Raw genomic sequence first — 23,278 nt, 5'->3', positions numbered from 1 at the left:
TGCTTGCATTATGCTCACTGCCAGCAGAAGCTACTCACTGCTTCTCTCCACCGCAAACTCCTTGCCACTGAGGATATGATGGAGAAGGTTCTTCATATCTGAAGGACTCAGGTTCATTAAGCTCTCAGTTGCTTCTTCCCCTAAAGAAATAAAAACATTCAAGGTTACTTGCTGTAACAGTCTTGCACAATGACACTTGACAATACTACTTGAACTAAGATATATGATAATGGAGAGCTGCTACACATTTAAAGAAGCTATGCTGGCTTTAACTTGAATGTCGGCTTCACAGGGTTATCTCTGAAAGCAGACATTAACAACATTTTCCGCTGTATGAAGCAGCAACAAATGAAACCTGCAATGCAAACCAACACTACTCTACCAATCAAGCCTTTCATATATGTTAACTGACATCTTTAACAACTAGAGAGTCTCTGCCCCATCAACTGCAAAAAAGGTACTAACTACCTCTTACAATACTAAAGGATAATGCCAAAACAGCCAACACTAAATTGCGTGCTTAAAGCTATCCAATTAAAAAAAAAGTCTGAAGAAAACGTAACTGTGTCATATCGATGAATACTAATGGGGAAGGCACAAAGGCAAAGACTACTGAAGGAGTTCATAAAGGTTACCATGAGGTGCACACGATGTATACACCTCGAGCAACCTTTCTGGTGGAAAAGACAACAAAAGCACTGTGGTATGGCAGTGTATGAATTCAGTAAAGTTACCTCAAGTTGTAAACACTGTGTACACATGGTAATCCTTATGAAGCCCCAATGCAGGTGGAAAGATAATTTTTACATTTGCAATATCTTATTACCTGGCCAGACAAATGGACAAAATGCATCATTCTACTGCTGCCAAAGATATTCTTTTTATATAAAATTTTTTTTTGTTTACCTGTCTCCCATTTTGCACCAGCTATTCTACCACTTACCCCAAATTTCTACCATCGTGGACTTAACACAGCCTCCATCCACAACATCTTGTGACAGGAACTGTTTCCTCACCTGATGCTGCCACAGTGAAGCATTGGTGGTGATTACAAGATAGGGAGCAGTAGAAGTTTACCTATTTAATCCTGCCCGTGACAGTTTCTGGTATGCACTGTGCTTAAACAGCCTGTTAGTATGAATGGTACCTGTTTTTCTAGCCTGAAGCACTGCTTTTGCCCAAATAAGCATTTAAGAACCTAGCAATAACCACTGTAGGTAATGCCATTGCAGAAGTGCCACACCCTACCCAAGGGATGGCAGGACTGGCTATAAGACCCTAAACCATACCTCTTTCATTCAGCTCACTGACAAAAAGGATGCTTGATGAATCCCTGTTACTGGCAACTTATTAAAAAGCCCAGCCCCCTCTGTCATGGGTTGACATTGAAGAAGGTAGTTTGAAATAAGAACACCTGCACAAAAATTACATTTTTTTTTTTTACACAAATACGGAAAACTTTTTCATTTTTCAATTTTCTTCTCGAAACAATCCCTTTGTAGCTACAATGCCTTAAGGTTTGTGTGCAGTGAGTATACAAAAGGGTGCATCTCCTGTGAAACACTTCCCCTCATGCAACAGTTTTGTTTGCAAAAAAGCAAAGAACCTCCACTGATTAGTACCCTTTGGATACACTCTGAAAGGCAAGCAGGCTCTGCCCTGTCATTCAAACAACAACAAATGAAGAAAGCAACACACACAAAAATAAATCTTTAATGAAACTTTTATTTAATAAATGGCAACATGCCTTCAAGGAGGCTAACAAGTTCATCCTGATTCTTTCTGACAATTAATCAAAACTATATGTTACAATTAACATATTAATACAATTTTACATATTACAATTTATTAGCAGAATAATTGAAGAAACAATTTAAAGTCACAGACACAGTTTTGTTGCCCACTCAATATCAGTAAGCAGTTTCCCAACACTTAAAAACTTGACAGTTCACTGCAGTTAAACACACCAAGTCAAAAAAAAAATTAAACTATCACTGATCAGCTCCCCCCATAGGCTTGGGCTGCTATCTGAGCCCTGGAGATCAGAGGTGTTGTCAGGGCTATTTCACTCTATGCCACACGATAACAGCATTTTTTGACTAACTATGTTGTTTTGGCGTAGTAGTTGACTTATCTATTTGGAAGAGACCTGTTTAATGGCTGCGGGATAAGCACGTTAGAAACACTGTTGTTTAAAGATTTGTTTTTATAAAATGAGGACATATTTCAAAGTATAATATAATAAAATATTACACATTTTATATAATTCATTTATATATATATATATATATATATATACATATATATATATATATATATATATATATATATACATATATATATATATATATATATATATATATATATATATATACACACACACACACGCATATATGGGTCTTTTTCTTATCGAAAGATCATTCTTTCGAAAAGAAAGTACGCGCCTAATAAAGCAAAAGTGCACTTTCACGACTACCAGTTCAACGAACCTGTAATATTACAATAAAACAACACTTCAAAGTAATTTTCATTTAAGTGCACTTTTGCTCAATTGGGCTCGTACTTTTTCTTTTCAAAAGAATGATCTTTCTATAAGAAAAAAATAGACCTCTCTCTCTACATATATATATATATATATATATATATATGTATATACATATATATATATATATATATATCTATATATATATATATATATATATATATATATATATATATATATATATATATATGTATATATATATATATATATATATATATATATATATATATATATATATACATATATATATATACATATATATATATATATATATATATATATATATATATGTATATATGTATATATATATATATATATATATATATGTATATATATATATATATATATATATATATATGTATATATATATATATATGCATAATGTATATATATATATATATATATGTGTATAATGTATATATATATATATATATATATATATATATATATATATATATATATATATTTAAATATTGAAATCCCAACTTTCAGTATTTCGAAATTATAATACTGAAGCCTTGAAATTCCGAAACACCAGAAGTGTGAAATTCAAAATACCGAAGTTCGGAGCTTCTGGTGTTGTGGTGTGTGAATGCATAGGTTTAAGTCTAGGTAAGTACATATATGTGTGTGTTGGTTAGGGGCTTTAGTGCATATGTTGGTGTGTGTTTTGGCTGTGATGTGTGTGTGAATTACTTTGTGTGTGACTGTGCAATCTCGGAGTTAGTATATGTAAGTAAAGGGGGGTGTGGGGGGTGTGCTTGTCTGTAGTTTAGGATTGTTTGTTTGATTGTGGGGGAAGATTTGTTTATATGTATGTGTGTGGTGTATTTGTACTGTAGCCTTGCAATTTTAAATTTCGTGGTTATGGGATTTCGGTATTTAAAGGTTTCGGCTATAGAATTTCGAAATACTGAAATTCGGGATTTCAGTATTTCGGGATTCTATAGTGAATATATACATATATATATATATATATATATATATATATATATATGGGTCTACTTTAAAACACTGAAATCTCAAACTTAAAACACTGACACCATAACATCGAAAATCCAAAACAGTGAAAACCCAAAACAACAAAAACTCAGAACATTGAAACTTTGCATCATAAGACTGAAATCTACAACGCACATGTAAATAACAACCCCTCCACCTATAACACCAAACTAACAAACACACTTTTTACTACGTTTCTGCAGGGGGCACAAGTCTCTCGCGCACCCCCCATGTGGGGGGGGGGGGCTCTGTCCCCCGCCCCACCCCTGTAAATTAAATATACTAACTCTAAGATCGCACTCCAGTGGAAAACAGGTAATTTCCTAACCTCTCTGTATCGCGATCACCATACAGAATGTAAACAATGTCTAAATCATTTACCTGTATGGCCTAAAAACACATACAGATTGGCAAAATAAACACTTTTTCCCCTATTCACTTCTCCCAGCACTTCTCAGAATACTAACTTAAGTTCCATGAAAGCAACACATCCATGTGTTTACATTCTGTATGGTGATTTTTCCACTGTATTGTGATCTAGGAGTTGGTATATTTGATTTACAGGAGGAGTGGGGAGCACATATATAAATAAAATACCACAGAGTACAGTCCTTTTTTAAGTATTTTCCATAGATTATGGCTTGAATATATGACTGAATTCTAAGATATTACCTGAGTTGCATTCATAGTTCGATAATTAAATTACAATAAACTGTAATTATAATCAAAATAAAGTTAATTTTTAAAAGGAAATCTCTCGAGTACAACTAAAGAGAAAGTTATTAATATAGAAAGCTGCGCTTTGAAACAAGATTGAGAGATTGTGTTCATTTTCAATTTAAGGTGCTTGTATCCAAGCACCATGACAATTAAAAATAAACGCAATAAAACAGATCGGTAAACAATAACACAAAAAGCAGTGGCACTAAAAAAATTATAATAAATGTAACTGGTAAGCTACCAGACGTTCATGTGACATCATATGTACACACAAATAAATGGTTTGGAAGTCCCTTTTAAAACATAACACTGTGGGGAATTACCTTAAAAACTTGAGGAAGTTCCAGAGTTGCAAAGTCTTACAAGAATAAGGGCACATGCCAGAGTTTTCCAGCAACACCACTGGCATCTCAAGGACACAAGTAAGGATCCACAGCTGAGCAGTAAGGGACCAAAGGCTCCTTAAGATAAGCCAGACCCATTTCATGTAAGGCCAAATAAACTAACACCTGCCAGTGTTGGCTCTGCATAATACACAGGCAATTAGATGTAAATAACTGAACTGTGGGAATTCTGAAATAGCTGCAAGCAATCAAACTCACCATTAGGTAGCCCAAGATAAAGGAAAGTACAGTTGTACAAGTAAACTTACCAGTAACAGTGGATATTCTGATAGATCACTATTGCAGCAGCATAAACTATTTGGATTATATCCTGCCTAAGATATGACCACCAGCCAGCTTTCAAAGCTTTAGGGCACCTTCAACATTCTTCAACTAAGTGGTTTAAGGAAAAGCAACTAAAATATAACGGTCACAGTGCCAAAAGCACAGCAGCTTTCTTGCCTTGGAAAGGAAAATTAAAAATTTGAAAAAACTTACATAGGAGTACATACATCCACATCCCAGAAAATACATCTAATCCTAGAACAAGGGGTATGGAGAAAGGGGACAGCTACTGAAACAGTGATCTATTAGAACCTCCCCAAGCTCGACTACCTTGACTCTCACACAGCTACATTACCCGTATACAGCTCAACAAAGCAAATTTCCAATATAACGTTTCTATTGTCTTCTAAAAATCCCTTTGACCTTATTGTCACTTGTACAGACTCTACTCATCTTTCAACAAGTTTTTCCCTCCAGCAAAATCTCAACTCATACTACATTCTACACCTACCTCGACTTCACTACAACTTTTTTTCTATCTCTTAACAAAATACACACCCTACTCACCTTTCATCAACTTCTCTATGCTTTCTACTCTATCACCTCCTCTCTGCTTTTTACTCAAATTTCCCACACCTCCTTTCTCTTGTTTCTCTATATAAAAGTACGAATGTAACTGGACATTTTAAACCTCACTATATATGCCAATTTATCTAGTATTAATATATACTGAAGCTATACTTTACCAATTGCATTTTTTCTCTACTATAAGGGGGGGTAGGTAAATCTCCCACACCTCCTTTCTCTTGTTTCTCTATATAAAAGTACGAATGTAACTGGACATTTTAAACCTCACTAGATATGCCAATTTATCTAGTATTAATACATATTTAAGCTATACTTTACCAATTGCATCTTTTCTCTACTATAGGTGCCTTTCAATTATTTTATGCTCATATTGTAACTTTAAGCTTTACATTTTTCTCTACTGTATAACATTGTCCATTTTGTAAGCAGAGCTTTTCTCATAAGGCCTCTGATGAAAAGGGGCTACCCACAGCCCAGTTGAACTACCAAGGTCAACAAAATAAATAAATTAATATATACATCACAAATAAATGAACATCTACGGTTAATGGTAGTTTACTTACACAATTACACACTTTACTTTGTCATTTTTCCATCCTGTGCAGCCACGTACAGATTCCCAAACTCTAGTTTCAGCTCAGTTCCGCATGATATTTTCCGCTTACCTCCACTTCTTGTCAAGGTCTTATTAAATGGTTGGTCAGACAAATGAACAGATCCTGCATCTTTGCCAAGTCTGAAAAGCGAATAAAAATTCAGCCCTGAATTTACACCTGATCGTTTAAAGACCTTAGGTTAATTTTTTTTTAGCAATTACATAACAAATCTTTTTGACACTTAAAGCCTGAGACTGTCTGGTCAGTTTGCACTTTTCTGTGTTATTCATTGTGATATTAAGTGGTTCTTTGGGTGGAGTTTGCAGGTGGCCGCCTACCCCCCCCCCCTTTTTTGTTTTCTTTGACCTTATTACTTGGTTCCCTGTAATCTTTCACACATGCTTTATAAAGTATCCCTCTTCTCTTGATTTTTGACATAGCTTGCTGCTGGTTAAATCAACTGCACAGCAACTTCAAAACAAGATTTTTTCCTGGTTTGGAAGGCTTCCTTTTCTTCTGTAAGTCTACTGCCCATGCATAGTTTTGCCTCGCCCATCTTGGAGATGTAATCCTTGCGTCTTATTTCTTACACCTTTTCTCTTATCATTAGTTTGTTAAAAACAATATTTTATGGCTCTTTACCAACCCCCACACCCAATCATTTTTTGGCTACTCATTTACGAGCGGTATTCTTTTCCTTTTGTCTCTTGTACTTGCAATATTTATTTTGGTTTAGTATTTTCCATCCTGTGTAGCCACATACAGATTCCCAAAGTATTAAATATTTGATACCTGGCTGCTCTAAATGTTACTGTAATGCTGGTTTTGTTATTCATAAACTGTTGATTTGCTGTATATACTTTCTACTGCACTTTGCTAACTGCTCTGCAATAACTGAATGTGGCTTATGTTTCATTTGTTCTACCTGCTCTTTGTATTAGGATTATATTTTTTAATTGCTTCCTTTTTATTTTCTTGCCTGCTGTGTTTAAATGCCTTTCTACATTCTTACTGTTTATATATTTTTTTTCTTTTTCATTGGACTTTTTCTTAATTCTCTGCTTTTGCCTTCACCTTTCCATGCAAAGGTTTCAGTTCAGTTGTGCATATTTTCCAATTACCACCACTTCTTGTCTAAGTCTTATTTAATGGTTAGACAGATGAAAGTATACTTGTGTAAGAACTTATAACAGTAGATGTCCTATTGATCACTGTTGCATTATTCCTAATCACTGGGTTATTATCGCTGAAGTCTGGCCGGGGTACCAAAGCTTTACCATTGCAGGATCATACATTTGACGTATGACCCAAGCTTGTAAAAGTAGGGGTACATAGGCAGACAAAGGAGTGTAATTTGTCAGACTGTGCAAAGCCAGCAGCCAGACGACTCATGAGAGACAGACTGGTCAACTAAGAGGGGCGAAGTATGAAGTGGTAAGGAAGTCCCCTCGTTTCTTGCATGATGTGCACAGGATAGGAATACAGGAAGAAGAGAGAGAGAGATAAACGCAGTATAAAATAAATGTAGAGGGAAAGAAGGGTTGGAAGGAATAGCCCGACAGTGATCAATAGGACATCTGCTGTTATGCTAAGTTCTTACATTGCTGTACTATGCCCTGACTGAAATTACTGCTGCAGTACTCCTAAACAAAGGGTGATTTCCAAAGCTAAAGGGAATGTGAGGGTGGTTGGTTAATAAGCACCAGAACTGTCCAACAGACCAGAAGGGACTGGGCTAGCCAAGGCAGCTCTGGAACTTAAAAAGGCGCCAATCCTGTACTGTTTAATGAAGGTATGCACAGAGAGGTGTCACCTTCCAGTATGGCCCTGGCATCCATCCCTTTGCAGAAGGTCCCAGAGGATGCTACTGTAAAATGAGCTCAAGGGCAAGGAGGACTTGCCAAGTAGAGAATAACAAAAAGGAGATAACCTTAGAGATCCAGCTTGTAACCATTTGCTTAGACACTGGTTGCCCCAGTTTGGAGTCCATGAAAGAGACAAACAGTTGTTCAGATTTTTGGATGGATATGGTTGTCTAAATAGAATCATAACTGTCTGTGCATATCTAGATAGTGTAAGAGCCTTTCCCCTTAGCTCTGTGGGTTGGGAAAGAAAGTATAAAGCTTTATGGCATGGTTGAGAGAGAGCTCATTCGCTGCTTTACGCATGTCTGAAGGGTTAAGCCCTCAGAGTCACCCTGTCTTTGTGAAAAATAAGAAAAAGAGAAATGGCCATGAGAGCCTGAAGCTTTTAAACTCGCCTAAATGAAGTGAGAGCCAGAAACAGAACAGTTTCCCAGGTGCCAAATTTGAGATTTGTTGATGTTGATGCTGCTGGTTCAAAAGGAGGTAAGGTAATCTTTTCCAGAATTAAGTTTAGGTCCCAAAGAGGGTTACTGGCTTCTTTGGTGGTCTAAGATGCAGAACCAGTTTAAAAAAATAACCTGACCTCAGGTCTGGCCATAAATGGAAAACTGAGGGGGCAAACAAGGAAATATACCTGAGAGATGGGCTTTGATGGAAAAAGTAGGTCAGGCTTGTACGCGTAAGCTCACACAGATATTTTAGTATGGAAGGTACCTCTGATTTGCTGGGTCCTCTCTATTCCTATGGCATCGAAAGGAAAACATTTTCTATTATGGTATGCAAGATTTCTGAGAGGAGGGTCTCCTGGATTCTTGAAGAATCTTAATTATGACTTCAGGAAAAATGGTACCTGTAAGGAATTAGAACCCTATCATTCACAGGGTTAGGTTTAGTGATAAGAGGGTGGGGTGTAGCAGTGAGCCTTTCTACAGTGTGATGAGATTTGCTTAAAGATGCAGTTTATAGTAACTGCCCCTGGCTAGATGAAAAATAGGAGGAAACCAATGCTATCTTGGACCTTTAGAAGAACTCTTGGAATAAGAGGTAGTGGTGGGAAGGCTAGGAAGAATTTCACCATCCACTGAAAGGCGAAACATCTGTCCTACAGGCTGAAGGGCAAGGGCCTCTGTTGCAAGAGAGAGGAAGCTGTTTGTTGGTCTCTATTGCAAAGAGGTCTATCCAATGTGTTCCCCAAAGGTGAAGGATGTCCAGGAAAACCTGTCTGTTCAGGATACTCTAGTGAGGGTCCACCAAGGTCCTGTTTAATGGGTCTGCAAACATGTTGTCCTGTGACGAGTTGTATACGTATACTAGAGATATAATTTTTAGGATGTCCCAAGTGGTCTGTATAAATCTGCACAGCTGTTAAAAACTGGTTCCTCCTTGCTTGTTTGTGTACCACATGACTGTTGTGTTGTCTGTGAATACTTGTAGGAGACTTAAGTAAGTCTCCAGATAAGACAAAAGACTTGAGTTTGAATGAGGGCCCTCACATCTCCATGTTAGGAACTACCTAGTTGAGCATTGGCTGAGGGAGGCAAGGTTGTGGAAGAAATCTGAAAGGCTCTGCACTTTTTCCTCAGGCAAATAGGACTGCATCCTTTTGTGTACAGTATGCCCAGAAAAAAAGTACGTCATGAGCAGGCTGCAGGGAGAACTTCTTAAATATGACTGTGAACACCAACTGTGAGAGAAGGATGAGGGTGAACTTGGTGGTGTTGCAGAAGTATCTGTGGTGAGGAACGTGGATTAACAGGTCAATCTAAGAAGGGAATAATCTGGATTCCCTGGGTTTAACAGACTGTGAAAACTACTGAGGCTGTGGAAAGTCCAACAGGCAAAGCAGTAAACCAAGTGAGATGACCCAGTACAAAACCTGAGAATCTCATGCAAAGTGGAGGTGGGGGGGGGGGTTATTATATGGAGATAGGCATTTTTAAGATCTACAGATACTTGAAAGGCCTGAGGTAGTATGAACTGTAGAAGAATGTGCAGTGAAAGCATTTTGAAGGTTGGCACTTAAAAAAAAAAAAAAAAAAAAAAAATGTGTTTAGTAAAGAGAGATCCAATATGGGTCTCTGTTGCCCTTCTTTCTGTGGTACTAGGAAGAGTCTGGAGTAAAAGCCCTTTCCCACAAATTCTTTGGGCATTGTATCTATTGTTCTTTGTGCCTATAATTCCTGTAAGATGGGTGGAAGCACATGGATCTGGTTATGGGGAGGGGGATGCAAGTCATTCAAAGGAGGACAGTTTTTATTCAAGACATGGCATAGCCATTTTTACAATACAAAGCACTCTTTAGCCTCTGGTAATCTTTTCCCAGGTGGAGATTGACTGGGTTAGCCTTTATGAATGGGGTGGGGTAGGGCAGGGCTAGGAGAGAAGAAATTTATAATTATTTACTAAGATTTGTCCCCAAAGGGAATTCTCCCAAAAAAGGAGTCTCTTTCTGGGGGACTTTGTGTATTTTTAACTGGGTCCAGAATCCTTTCTGACAAAAAAGGTGGGTTTGCTTGGATAATTCTTCTGGTACCTTGGTATGGAAGGAAGCTGTCTGCAGTCCTTTGTGGGTTTTCCCAGTTTTTGCAGGGGTTCTGAAAACATTAGCTGCTTGTGGGCCAAAAAAAAGTATTACCATAACATTCCATCTGTGTTGTTGATCTTCGTTCATTCATTACTGATGGGTTATCTGTTCCGTCCTTGGAACCGAGGCGGCCAAATATCAAGCTCGTGTCAGCCAAAAACTCTCGAGCCAAGGTACTACCCAGAATGCTCTTACCATTACCTCAGATAGAGTTTGCAAGTTGATAGACAAAAGTAGAGGCTACCTCTGGTCATAACAGACCTACAATAAAGGAGTATATGAGATCAACCAGGAACCTCTAGAGGGGGATGGAGGGTGGGAAGTAATGAATGAACGAAGACCAACAGCACAGATGGAACGTTATGGTAAGACATAACTTCTTTATCTGATGTTGTTAATCTTTGTCCCATCAGTAAGGAATGAACGGAGTCCCCAGCTACCTGTATCCCTGGGAGGCCCTTATGGAAGGATATTCCTGAGCACCATGGAGCCAAAAGAAGTTCCATTTCTGGAGGCCAAGTCCAATTTGTAATGGGGAATAAAGGTATGAGGTTTGGTTCAAGTCACAGATGAGCAACTATCATTGAGGGAAGCCTTAGTATGGAAAGCTGCTGAAGTTGCCATAGACCTTGTAGAATGGGCTTTCACTCTGTGAAGCAAGGTGACATTGTTTTTTTGTAGATAAAGGTAATACAATTTCTCAACCATGAAGCCAATGTAACTTTTGAGACAGGATGACCTCCTCTATGTCCAGAAACAGTTGGTCTGACTTATGGGTAGATTTTGTTCTGCCAGATAAAATCGTATTTGCCTATGAACACCCAAGGAGTGCAGGCAATACTCTCCCTTGTTAAGAGTGGTTAGGAAAGAACACTGGAAGGTCACTAGATTGGTTGATAGACCGCTGTGACACCACTTTTGGTAAAAAGGAAGAATTAGTTCTCAGTGATAACCTATCCTTATGAAAGACAAGATAGGGAGGTTTGATGCATAAGGCTTGAAGTTCTGACAAGTGTCTGGCCGATGTGATTGCAATCGGAAACAAAGTCTTCCAAGAGAGATATTTTACATCACATGAAGACGTAGGTTCAAGGGGGGGGGTGGGGGGCTGTTAGAGCTTGCAGAACCAATGCCAAATCCCAAGGTTGTACTAGTTCTCCAAAGGGAAGTTTTAAGTGGATAATCCCCTTCAAGAAAGTTTTACAGAGTCTATGTGACATAAGCGAAGAATCCTGAAAAACAATGTGGAAATTTGAAATGGCAGTTAAATGCACACGAATAGTGGAGGCAGACACCCCAGAGTGGAAAAGATGTGATAAGTAATCCAAAACCACCAAAATTGGGGCTGACCAGGGGTCTAGTTGTTTATTCGCTGGCCATAGAGAAATACTTTTCCATTTATTGAGATAGATTAGTCTGGTGGACTATTTATGAGATGCAATAAAAATATTGCTCACAGGGGACGAGAGGTTTTCCTGCCTGGCAATCACTGGAGTGGAGAAATCAAGCTGTCAGTTTCAGGCTAGCAAGTGAGGCCAGAGGAAGGGGAACCAGACTTGTCAAAGCCAATATGGAGTAATGAGGATCATTTTGCTTTTCAACTGTCATGCTTTCTTCAGAAAGTGGCAAATGAGGGGAAGAGGAGGATAAGCATAAAGTACATCCGAGGTCCAAGCGTGGACTAGTGCATCTCTTGGTGACTGTCCCCGAGGAGGGATCAGGGCAAAATAGTTGCTGCACTTGTAGTTGGTTGAGGAGGCGAATAGGTCGCAGCAAGGTTGGCCCCAGCGGTTGAAGATTCTTGCCTCTATCATAGGGTTGAGAGACCACTAGTGAGGTTGTAGAATGCACCTGCTCAATTTGTCCGCTATCATGTTGGAGCTCCCGGGAATGTGCATTGCAATTAGAAAGTGGTTGGAAGCTGTCACCCATTGCCATATTCTCAAGGCCTCTCGGCATAACAGGTAAGATCTGGTGCCCCCTTGCTTGTTGATGTACCACACCACTGACATGTTGTCTGATTGGATTGCAATAGTCACTGATGGAAGGATGGAATGAAACACTTGCAACACTAGTAGCACTGCCCTCAGTTCCAGGACATTGATATGCAAAAGAGCCTCTGTCTCCGACCAGGTGCCTTGGACAGAGTTTCCCTGACTTAGCCCCCCGACCCCATCAGGGAGGCATCCGTGGTCACCGTGGCTTTCAGTTAATGGGGGCTGAAGGGGCGAGACCATTGTTGGGGATTTTGAGATGTCCACCAGAGTAAATTGCGCTTGCATCTGTGAGTTACACTTATCTGAAAAGACAAAGGATGTTGTAGAGGGTACCACTGAGTGAGAAGTAACCACTGAAGGAACCTCATGTGGAATATGGCTAGAGGAACAATGGTGATCGAGGCTGCCACTGACTCCAAGAGTTGGAGTATAGATCGAGTGGGAGATTTGTGGTGACAGAGCAGCGGTTGAATCTGTTGCCTTATTCTCTGAAGCCTGTGGTCCAGCAGAGATGCTGTGCAATTTCTCATGTCCAGCAGTACCCCTATGAATTCCAATGATTGAGCTGGGGTCGTGTTGGACTTCTCCCAGTTTATAGTGATTCCCAGGCATTGTGCTGTGAGGAGTGTGTATAGGGCTGCTTCCAGTAGACCCTTGGTGGGGGAGGTGAGGAGCCAGTCATCTAGATATGGAAATGCCTGGAATCCTTGAAGTCGCAAGTGAGCATTAACCACTGCCATGCATTTGGTGAACACTCTAGGGGCAGTAGAGAGACCGAAGTACAAAGCTCGAAATTGCTAGTGACTGGCTCCTATGCGGAAGTGGAGGTATCTTCTTGAGCATTTATCCATTTTATGTGGTAATACACATCCTGAAGATATAAAGAGCACATCCAATCACCTTCTTCCAGGAGAGGAAGGATAGACTGAACCGTGACCATCCGTAATTTCTCTGTTTTTACAAATTTGTTCAGTGTGCTGAGATCCAAAATTGGTCTCCAGTCCCCTGTCTTTTTTGGCAATAAAAAGAACCTTGAGTAAAAACCGGATCTTATCTGGTCTGGGGGGGACCGTCTGAATGACTCTTTTGTAGCAGCTTTTGGATTTCATGTGCTGCTGCTTCCCTTTGACTGGGTGGAATGTTGGGTAATAATCTGGATGAGACTGGACAAAGATGGAAGGGGATGCAATAGCCTCTGGATTTTATACGTTGTACCCAAGAGTCGGTGGTTATATTTCGCCAGGCAGTGGGGTACAAAGAAAAATGACCCCCGACTGCTTCCAGAGGTGAGCAGTAGGGCAACGCTTCAGGAGCGCCGACAGGGTTGGTCAGAGAAAGAATCTCTGGAACCCCGATTTCATGGACCTCCTCTACCCCAAAAGGGGCATCTTCCATTGGAGTTTCCTCCTCTGCTTCTAGGGGAGAACTCAGCATGTGCATCACGGAAAGAGCCCTGTAATTTCCTCTGCCACATCTTCCTGCTCCTCTGATTTCTGGAGTAGAATCATTGAGGAGTGAAGTGTCTGACACCAACGGTAGATAGGGTCTTGCCATCTTGTTTGTACCTCGTCAGCGTATCTTTAACTTTAGGGCCACACAAAGAAGCGGCCTAGATGGGGGCATTCATGAAGGAAGCCTTAAAGGAGTCCGCAAAGGCGCATCCAGGGATGCCGTCTGGTGACTACACTTGTGCCTGCCACTCTAGCTGCTCCTTCCGTTGCATGAGAAATAAGATGCATGGAAGAATTGGAAATGGACTCTAGGATGGCTGAGGAGCCACGCTGTCATGGACCTAGTCAGAAACAGCTCCTGCCAAGGTTTCAGAGAGCTGGTTGATAAGATCCCTCTGAAGCCTGGCAAAGTGTGCTAAATAGCTCAAAGACCTTATGCTGAAGGTTGATGAAGCAAACACATGCTTCCCTAGTCTGTATATCTCCCAGGACTCCTTGTTGGGCGGATAGAGTTTGGCGCTCTTCAGCCAAATCCTTCTTAGTTGCAGCTGCCACCACCATGGTATATACTGGAAGACCTCGTGACCAATGGGGATGCTCAGCTGTGGGTGATAAGATTTTACCAGGCCTCCATGGTATCACTTCCAGAGTATCAGGAGCCTTCCATGCACACTGGACGATGAGCTGGATGAGCTCATCGGCCGGTGGGGTAACCCTAGAGGTATGGGGCCTGGCACGAAAGGCCTGCAGGAATATGGAATCCTCAGAGTAAGGATAAGAGGACTTCCAGTCACCCCTCTAAGGATCTCAAGGATGTCACCAAAGGACACCTCATCAGAGGGTGACCATGGGGACACTTCCCAGTCATCAAAGTCCGTATCTTCAGTCAACAACTCCTGAGTGGAGTCCATGTGCTTCCTCTTGCATGATGCTTTGCGGGGTACTTCATCATTGGGAGGTTCTGGGGAAGACTGCAAAGAGGGGGTCTCCTGGGGAGGAGAAACCTGAGGCTCTTGTGCCCGACAGATGTGGCTTGTGAGAGTTGTGGCACAGAGTGGGGAGAGGACTCAGACATGTGGGGTTTGCCAGCGAAGGCAAGTGCCCTCTCCATGGCCTGGAAGGCCGGGCCACCCAAGGAGGGATGGGAGCCCGGAACAGAGCACGACTACCTCGTAACTGGGATCACACCCCACCACGACTAGCCGACCCCCAGACCAGGAGTCTCAAGAGGACTCTGAAGCATGAGAGAGGGGGGATTCCTGGAGGGTGCCACAGAAAAAAATTGGTGTGGAATCAAGAATGCCCTCCCCCACAGCACAGCCACTGGCCTGAGAAGACCCCGATGCCCAGTGCACAGAGGGCTACAAGGACGACTCTGGTTCTAAAGTGAGATCCACTACTGGAGTTGGAGGAAGGGAAGCTGCTGTCGGAGTAATGGGCTTCGATACTTGGGTGGAAGTCAAAGGAATGTACGTTGGGAGTTTGGGGAGATATAGGTTCACCTGAGGGAGGGGACGTGGACTTCAACGGGTGAGAGAGACCTGTGGCCATAAGCAACTGGCCAACAAGCCGCAACACATCTTGCTCAGAGAGGCTCTTGGTCGACCTCATAGAGAGACTTGAGGGCGATTCTGGCCTTTCTAGAAAAGGACTATATTGGCTACCAACAAATGGATCCAAGGAAGGAGAGTACTTGGTCCTTGCTAATTTGAGAGGTGCAGAGCCTGGAACAGAGGACATCTGCACCGAAGAAATCGGTGTGGAAGCAGTCTGCGCCGACATCAGTGCCATAGAAATTGAAGGTGTCTGTACCGATGGGTGCGGTGCCATCGAGGAAAGTGTCTGCACCAGTAACAAAGACGGTGCTGAAAAGGACTGCACCAAAGAACATGGTGCTGAAAGTGTCTGCACCATGGAGGACAGTAAAGTCATACTCAAAGCCAAAGGGGATTGTACCAACTTGTACCTGGATGGACAGTGCCGGTAAGGGCTGCAACAGTACTGTCGGAGCCATAATTGTCTACACCAGGAACTCCGGTGCTGGTGTCAATAAGGAAGACATGGCTGGAGCCAGAATTAGCTAGGGCAGTGCCGAGCCTGGAGCCAACAGGGTCACAGGTGGCAGAGCCGAAGTAGTAGTCAATTTCACCTTCTTATGAGTCGACTCCCTACGATCTCCAGAGGGAGTTGAAGGGAGCGACCTTGAGGAGGAAGAGTAAGAATGCCTCTTGTGGGGTTTAGCAGGAGGGGGTGAGCCCTCCGACCCAGAAATAGCCTCACAGAAAGGAGATTTGAGAAGATCTATCAAGATTTATTTATTCTCTCTCTCAAGAGTCCTGGTCGAAAAATTTCTACAAATCCCACAAGGGGGATCCACAGTAAGGTGGGGGACATTCAGACAATAGTCACAAGTCATAGCCATCGGAAAGCAGTAACTTACGGCCGCAATCCTTACACTGCTTAAAACCAATGCTACTTTTCTTATCCGACATAACGATGTGGAGAAGAACAGTACCAAAACGAAGAGGAAAGGCTACCCAAAAGGGTAAGAAGAGAGAAGGAAGAAGGATTACCAATGATGTTAATGAAGAATTACCTCAAAGGTAAGAAAAGGGTAATAAAGAGAAATAGACTAAAGGGAAAGAGTCTTAAGGATACGATAGTGCAGGAGAATAATACCAGAAACTGTTTGAAAAAATTTAAAGTAGAAATGATATATAAAACTTTCAAAAAATTAAGACATTTAGCTGAAGAGAGTGGCTTGACACGGCTGTACAGCAATGCGGCAAACGAGATCTGAGGTAACAGGGAGCAGAGCATTCTGGCTAGGACCTTGACTCGAGAGTTTTTGGCTGACATAAACTTGATATTTGGCCAGCTCAGTTCCGACGACAGAAGCAATAACCCATCAGTAAGGAATGAAAGAAGATTAACAACATCAGCTCAAAAGGTTACTGTCTAAAGTGGAAACCGTAAGTTTTGCTTTAAAGTCTTCAGATTGGATTGATTGCTCATCTATGCATACCTGCAAATAACAGAACCAGTAGCAGCTGCTCTGGACAAGGTCTCTACAGAATCATAACTACATTTATTGCAGTCTGGCTACTTGTGCAGTCTGATTTTAAAGACATTTGTTGTTTAGAATCCATTCCTTGTGAATCCACCACTACCTTATTCAAGGAATTCAGGATGGAAATCATATACTTGGTCATTTGGGTTTGGTAACGTAGTCCTGAATATCAAAGTAGAGGAGGTATAAACCTTTTCAGGGTCACATTCATGTTGTCGAAATTTTACAAGTTCGAACGTCATATGGTCAAAACCATATGTTCAAAGTTGTAAAACTTCAAACGTTTCAACAGCGATCTTCTTAAGGGAAACTTCCCCTTTCCTGCAATATAGTGCAATCTTGGAGTTGGTATATTTAAGTAGCGTGGGGTGTGGGGGTGCTTACAACCTTCAGGTAAGTTTTTTTGTGTTTTATTTGTTTTAATTAAGTTTATGAACTTTTAAAGTTCAAACATATGGTGTCGACTATATGGTGTTCGAACTTTTAAAAGTCTGACAATGTGATATAGACCCACCTTTTCACCCAATCTATCCATAGCCCTGCTATCTTTGTCTGAAGCGAGGGCACTGGCATTAGGAAGGAAATCAGGAGAGAGTGACACTGCAAAGGGGTCCAACACAGGATTTTTAAACAAGAATTTTAGATCATCAATGACATTATAAAATCTTTCTGGCCTTTTGGGGGCAGGAGGCTGTGAGTCAAGGGCTGCAAACCTAGACTGAAAGGCATCCAATAAAGCCTCAAGAAGAGAAGGAATTAGTGAAGGGGCTGGGTACCCATTTCCAAGAGGTGGTAGTTTATTTTCTGAACTTCTACAATCTACAGAGACTCCCACTCAAAATGTTTCATCATATTTAAATTTCTCTCCAAGAGAGGCTTCTTCCACAGGAAAAATGGAATCTTTATCATAAGAAGGGACTTCACCAGTAGAATGGATTTTAGAGAGTAAGCCAGAGAATAATCAGAATCCGAATAGTGGAGGAGGGGCTTGCAAAGAAAAAGGTGGTGGCTTCAAGGCCAAAATGGCCTTGAGCAAACCTCAACAAGAATCTATCCATTCTGTCTCTCTAGGAGGAAGAGGAGGAGCTTAATTTTTCGATGCTTTTTTGGCATGAAATCTGCCCAAACCAACAGCAGTGGTTCAGATCCTTGATATAATTCGATAAATTTACCTGGGATCTCTTCCCTAAATAGTATCCATGGAATGTCCTCTGGACCCTCCGGGAAGATAATTCTCAGTATCTTTCTTCGTGGAGTCCTCAGTCGTAAGGTGCTCCAATGCCATACTCGCCTCTGGCAGGGTGTTGATAAGACGGCATATGCGACAGAATTGCGCATACCACGTGTTCAGAAACCTCAGATGGTACATCAAAATGAGAAACAGCTGGCAGAGTCTATACTTTAGAAAAGTAAAGGAAAGTTCCTCAATGGGACATGTATCTGTTTTCTCAAAGCAATAGTACCAATGACCAAATGACAATCAGTCTGACAGATGAGCACTGTGTTCGATCTGGAGGCAACACAGTCTTAGGAATTATGTTCATACGTCTACCTGTACATCCTACCACTTACAAAATGAGGTAACACCTCAGATGTACAATCCTGGGAAGGAAAAGCATTGGTACCCCAGCCAGACTTCAGTGGGATAATCTACTGCTTAGGAATACTGCAACAGTGATTTCAGTCAGGACATCAGATCATGCACCTTTGTTAAGAGTGAAAAGCATATAAAAATCTACCCCTGCTTTTCCACCTGATTGTTTAATACTACCAAAAGATCTTGGTCTTCTATATTACAGACAGGATGATCATTTTTTTTTTTTAGCAATTTTACAAAAAATCTTTTTGACACAGTTAAAGCCTAACACTGTCTGGTCATTTTGCATTTTCCTGAATTACTTACTCACTGCGACATTTTCAAGTGGTTCTTTGGGTGGAGTTTGTCTTCGCTAACCTTTTTACTTGGTTCCCTGCAATCTCACACACATATCCCTTTATAAAGCGTTCCCCTCTCTTGTATTTTTTTCACAGTTTGCTGCTAACTGCATCCACTGCAAAGCAATTTCAAAATAAGATTTTTTTTTCCGATTGGAAAGCTTCCCTCTCCTGTTGATGCTGAGTCTTCTGGCATTTGCAAACTAAGACTAGCTCACTAGTGTGTTTTTCAGCCTGGCTTGCTTCTCTCACACTCCTAATTCCTCAGCCACCTCCCCTGAACTCGCACCTTTATTCCACTCTTATCTCCTCCTATTTTTGCTTGCATCATAATTACAGCTTAAAAGAGCACAGAATATAGCAAACATAAATATCCCCCAGCAACCACCCTTCGCTACTTCATAAATACTATCTGCCAGCACATTTTATCCCTCAACGCATGTCTCAACCTTTTCAGACTCATTTACTTGTCCCCCAATAAACCCTCGGGGGTTCATCTGTTTTGAAATGTCCTGCCCTCTTTTCATCTAAACTTACATTCTTCTACTGCTCGTCCCACCTACAGCAACAGGATTTCCTCCCATACTGAATAGAATTACATCTAATATATATCTCTTAAAGATCCTTAAAGAATGGGCAAACTGTACACCAACACCCTGACAGAAAGTACAGTTGTGTACACTTACCATAAATGTAGATGTTCAAGTGTATTCACTGTCGCAGTCATCACATTTGAGTTATCTGCCTGCGGGTAGTCCTCAGTCGGCCTGAATACCAGAGTCTTGGGATTTCTGGGTCTGGTGCTGTCACTTCTTCCATGACGTCAGGTCATCAGGGGTATAAAACATGCAGCACATGCCATTACATCAGTTTTTCTTGCCCCAGATGTCAGGTGCCCCCACAACAGGAAGCAATTACATGGTGTGGAACACCCCCAATAGAAAGTAAATACCAATGTTATAAGATATGGCCAAACAAAAAAGAATAGGTAGATGTATAGAGAAGTCAGGGGGATGGAGGGAGGGTACCCAGGACTGCAACAGTGAATACACTCGAACATCTAAATTTATGATAAGCGTACACAACTGTACTATGTTCTTCGTGTTTCACTGTTGCAGTCATCACATTTGGGTCGATTCCCAAAGTTGAGGATGGGTGGAGGCAGTCAAGAAGCATTAGGGCTGGCGAGCAGGCCCTGTAAGTCTGTTGTGGCAAATCCAGCTCTGGACTGAGAAAAGATAGGCAAGTGGTAGTGCTTGGTGAAGGTGTGTTCACAGCGCTCCAGGCTGCAGCTTCCCGGATTTCCCTGGGACTCCCCTGAGAAATGCTTTAGAGGTTGATGTAGCCCTAGTGGAATATGTTCTGATCCCCTGTGCGGTAGGTTTTCCATGGTGTTTGTAGCAGAAATGGATACAGTGTGCTATCCATTTAAAAATAGTTTGCTTTGAAATGGCCTTGCCATCTGCTCCTGTAGCAGAGCTGACCAGCAGCTGGTGAGATTTTCTGAAAGGTTTAGTCCTGTCCAGACAGAACCAAAGCTGCCTGTGCACGTCCAGGGAGTGCAGGATACCTTCCCCTTTATTCTGAGGATTACGGAAAAAGGTTGTCAAATGAATGGATTGGTTTAAAGCCACACTTGATGCCACCACCTTGGGCATAAATGATGGGTTAGTCCTGAGGGATACCCTGTCTGCAGTATCTTTTCCACTTTCCTGAATTGGATTTTCTAGTACTAGACCTCCTTGCCTCAAGGATGACATCCAGCACCTGTTTACTGAGGGTCGCTGGTGATGAGTTCAGGGGATGAGTCAGGCTGCTAGGTTCAGGGTTTGTAGCTGAGGATGCAAAATCTGGCCCTCCTGCTGGGACAGTAGGGAGGGGGTCTGAGGCAGGTGCCATGGGGGCAGTACTGTCAGACTGTGCAAAAGTGGGTACCAGTGCTAGCGTGACCAGTCTGGTGCAATCAGGATTGTTCCTGGCTTGTCCTGTTTGATCTTTAGTAGAAAATTCGAGAGGAGGGGCAGAGGGGGAAAGGCATAGATTGAGAGGTTTTCCCATGTAAAGGACAGGGCATCCACTTTTCATGCTTGGCTGTGGGGAGTTCTGGTGCAAAATTTGCTCAACTGATAGTTCTGAGGGGAAGCAAAGAGGTCCACCTCTGGTGCCCACCTGTGGATCAGAATCTTGAATGATTTGGATTCCAGTTTCCACTTGTGTAGTTCCATTAGATTTCTGCTGAAGTCATCTGCCAGTTAATTTAGTTTGCCTGGCAGGAATTGAGCTTGCAGGTGAACTTGATTACTCAAAGCTGTATTCCACAGAGCCATAGCTAACCTGCAGAGTGGGTAGGAATGGGATCCCCCCTGCTTGTGTATGTACCACATAACTGTGGTGTTGTCTGTCTTTATCAATAGTTTCCCTGGAAGAATAAGGTATTTGAAGGCTGTCAGAGCATTCTGTACAATAAACATTTCTTTTTGAGTGATATGCAGGTGCATTTGCTTTGGGCTCCATTTGCCTTGAATGCATTGACCTGGCATGTGAGCCCCCCATGCATAGTCTGGTGTGTCTGTTGTTAGGGTTTGGGTGGCAGGGGCTTGAGTGAAAGGGAGTCCTTTGTTGTGGTAGCAGGCCTCTACCCACCAAAGGAACTCTGCCCTTAGGCAAGGAATGATAGGAATCATTGTTTCCAGGTCCTGAGAATGTCGACACCAGAGACTTTTGAAGTACCATTGAAGTTTCCTCATATGCAGTCTTGCATGTGGAATTAGTAGAATGCAACAGGCCATGAACCCTAGGGCTTGCAGTATTTTTCTTGCAGATAGCTGGGTTTTGGTGGTCTGTAGATTGAAGTAGTGTGTCAAATAAATTTGTTTTTCTGGAGTGAGGAATGTCATCTGGGAAGTTGTGTTCAAGCTTGCTCCCAGGAATACAATCTGTTGGCTGGGTACCAGATGTGATTTCTTTTCATTGATGGTGTACCCCAGTGAAGTTAGAAGTCTCTTTACAAATGTCAAGTGCTGGAGTAGCAATTCCTGACTGTCCGCCTGAATCAGGCAATCATGCAAGTATGGGTAAATTTGAATTTTTCTCTGCCTGCAATATGCAATGGCTGGAGCTAGGCATTTTGTGAATACCCTTGGTGCAGTAGATAAGACAAAGGGAAGTGCAGAGAACTGATAGTGCATAGAGCCTGCTCTTAAATGTAGATATTTCCTGCAAGATTCCCTTATGGGGATGTGCAGATAAGCTTCTTTTAAGTCTAGGGTGGCTAGCCAGGAGTCCTTGGCTAGCATAAAAAGCAGCTGTTGGAGAGTAAGCATTCTGAATCTTGGAACCACCAGGAATGTGTTGAGAATAGACAGATCCAGGATAGGGCGCCAAGAGTTTTCTTTGCTGGGTACCAGAAACAGTCTGGAGTAAAAATCTTGTCCCCTTTGCTCTGCTGGGACAGGCTGATACTGAGAAGAGAAAGTAATTGCTTTTGTGCCTCTGCTCACTGGTTTGGGGGGAGGTATGGCCATCGGCTTGGGGTATGCAGTGAGTGGAAGTAGAATCTGTATCCCTGGGATACAATGTTCAAGACCCATTTGTCCTGGGTGATGTACTCCCTGTTTTATGCATGCAGGGCAAGTTTTCCTCCTAAGGGTGCAAATACTTGGGCAAGGCTTGGAAGAGTTAAGGATAAGTTATTGCGAGATTTTACCATAGGATGGTGGCTTACTACTCCCTGTTTTAGAGGTGGGAGCAGTCCATTGCTTAGATCTGTGCATACCCTGAGACTGTAATCTTGAGGGTCTGCTGCCTCTGGGTTTGGACTGAAGGTCTGGGAGGGACTGGGAAGGACCAGTTTTTAGAAAGCCAATGCCTACTGAATCAAGGTGGCTGTACCTGTAGGAAATCTTTTAACAGTTTGCATAGATTTATTTATTTTACATTTGTTAACCGGGAAATTCCGACTGGACCAGGTCCATTTTCATCTGAGGCCTGGGGAGAAAAGCTCCAGCATCAAGTTATACAAATACAGTACATCCAGCATAATACACAAAACAGGTTACATCCAGTATGCTGAGCATAGTAATATAACAAGAAATTAATAAAAACACTCCAGGTAAAAGAAAATATAGAACATAGGTAAAAGACAATGTCGGTTATGGTACATCCAGCATAATACACAAACAGGTTTTATCATATAAGCTAAGCATAGTAATATAACAAGAAAGTAATAAAACACTCCAGGTAAAAGAAGATATAGAACAT

At 41.6% G+C, this 23,278-nt stretch overlaps 1 protein-coding gene across 5 annotated transcripts in view; it reads right to left on the bottom strand.

Annotated features, from left to right (window-relative positions):
* Nucleotides 1–23,278, bottom strand: part of PHKA1 (phosphorylase kinase regulatory subunit alpha 1) — a 3,177,076-nt gene that overhangs the window by 761,331 nt on the left and 2,392,467 nt on the right. For all 5 annotated transcript variants that reach the window (XM_044057561.1, XM_044057557.1, XM_044057558.1 and 2 more), the window contains exon 27: nt 39–140. In XM_044057561.1, the coding sequence (XP_043913496.1) occupies nt 39–140 (102 nt within the window). The remainder of the gene's footprint in view (nt 1–38; nt 141–23,278) is intronic.

Source organism: Protopterus annectens, chromosome 15.part0, assembly GCF_019279795.1.
Source record: "Protopterus annectens isolate FY-2018-M chromosome 15.part0, PAN1.0, whole genome shotgun sequence".
Classification (NCBI taxonomy): Eukaryota; Metazoa; Chordata; order Ceratodontiformes; family Protopteridae; genus Protopterus; species Protopterus annectens.
The sequence above is the reverse complement of the archived record's forward strand: the minus strand, read 5'-3'. Positions and strand labels throughout refer to the sequence as shown.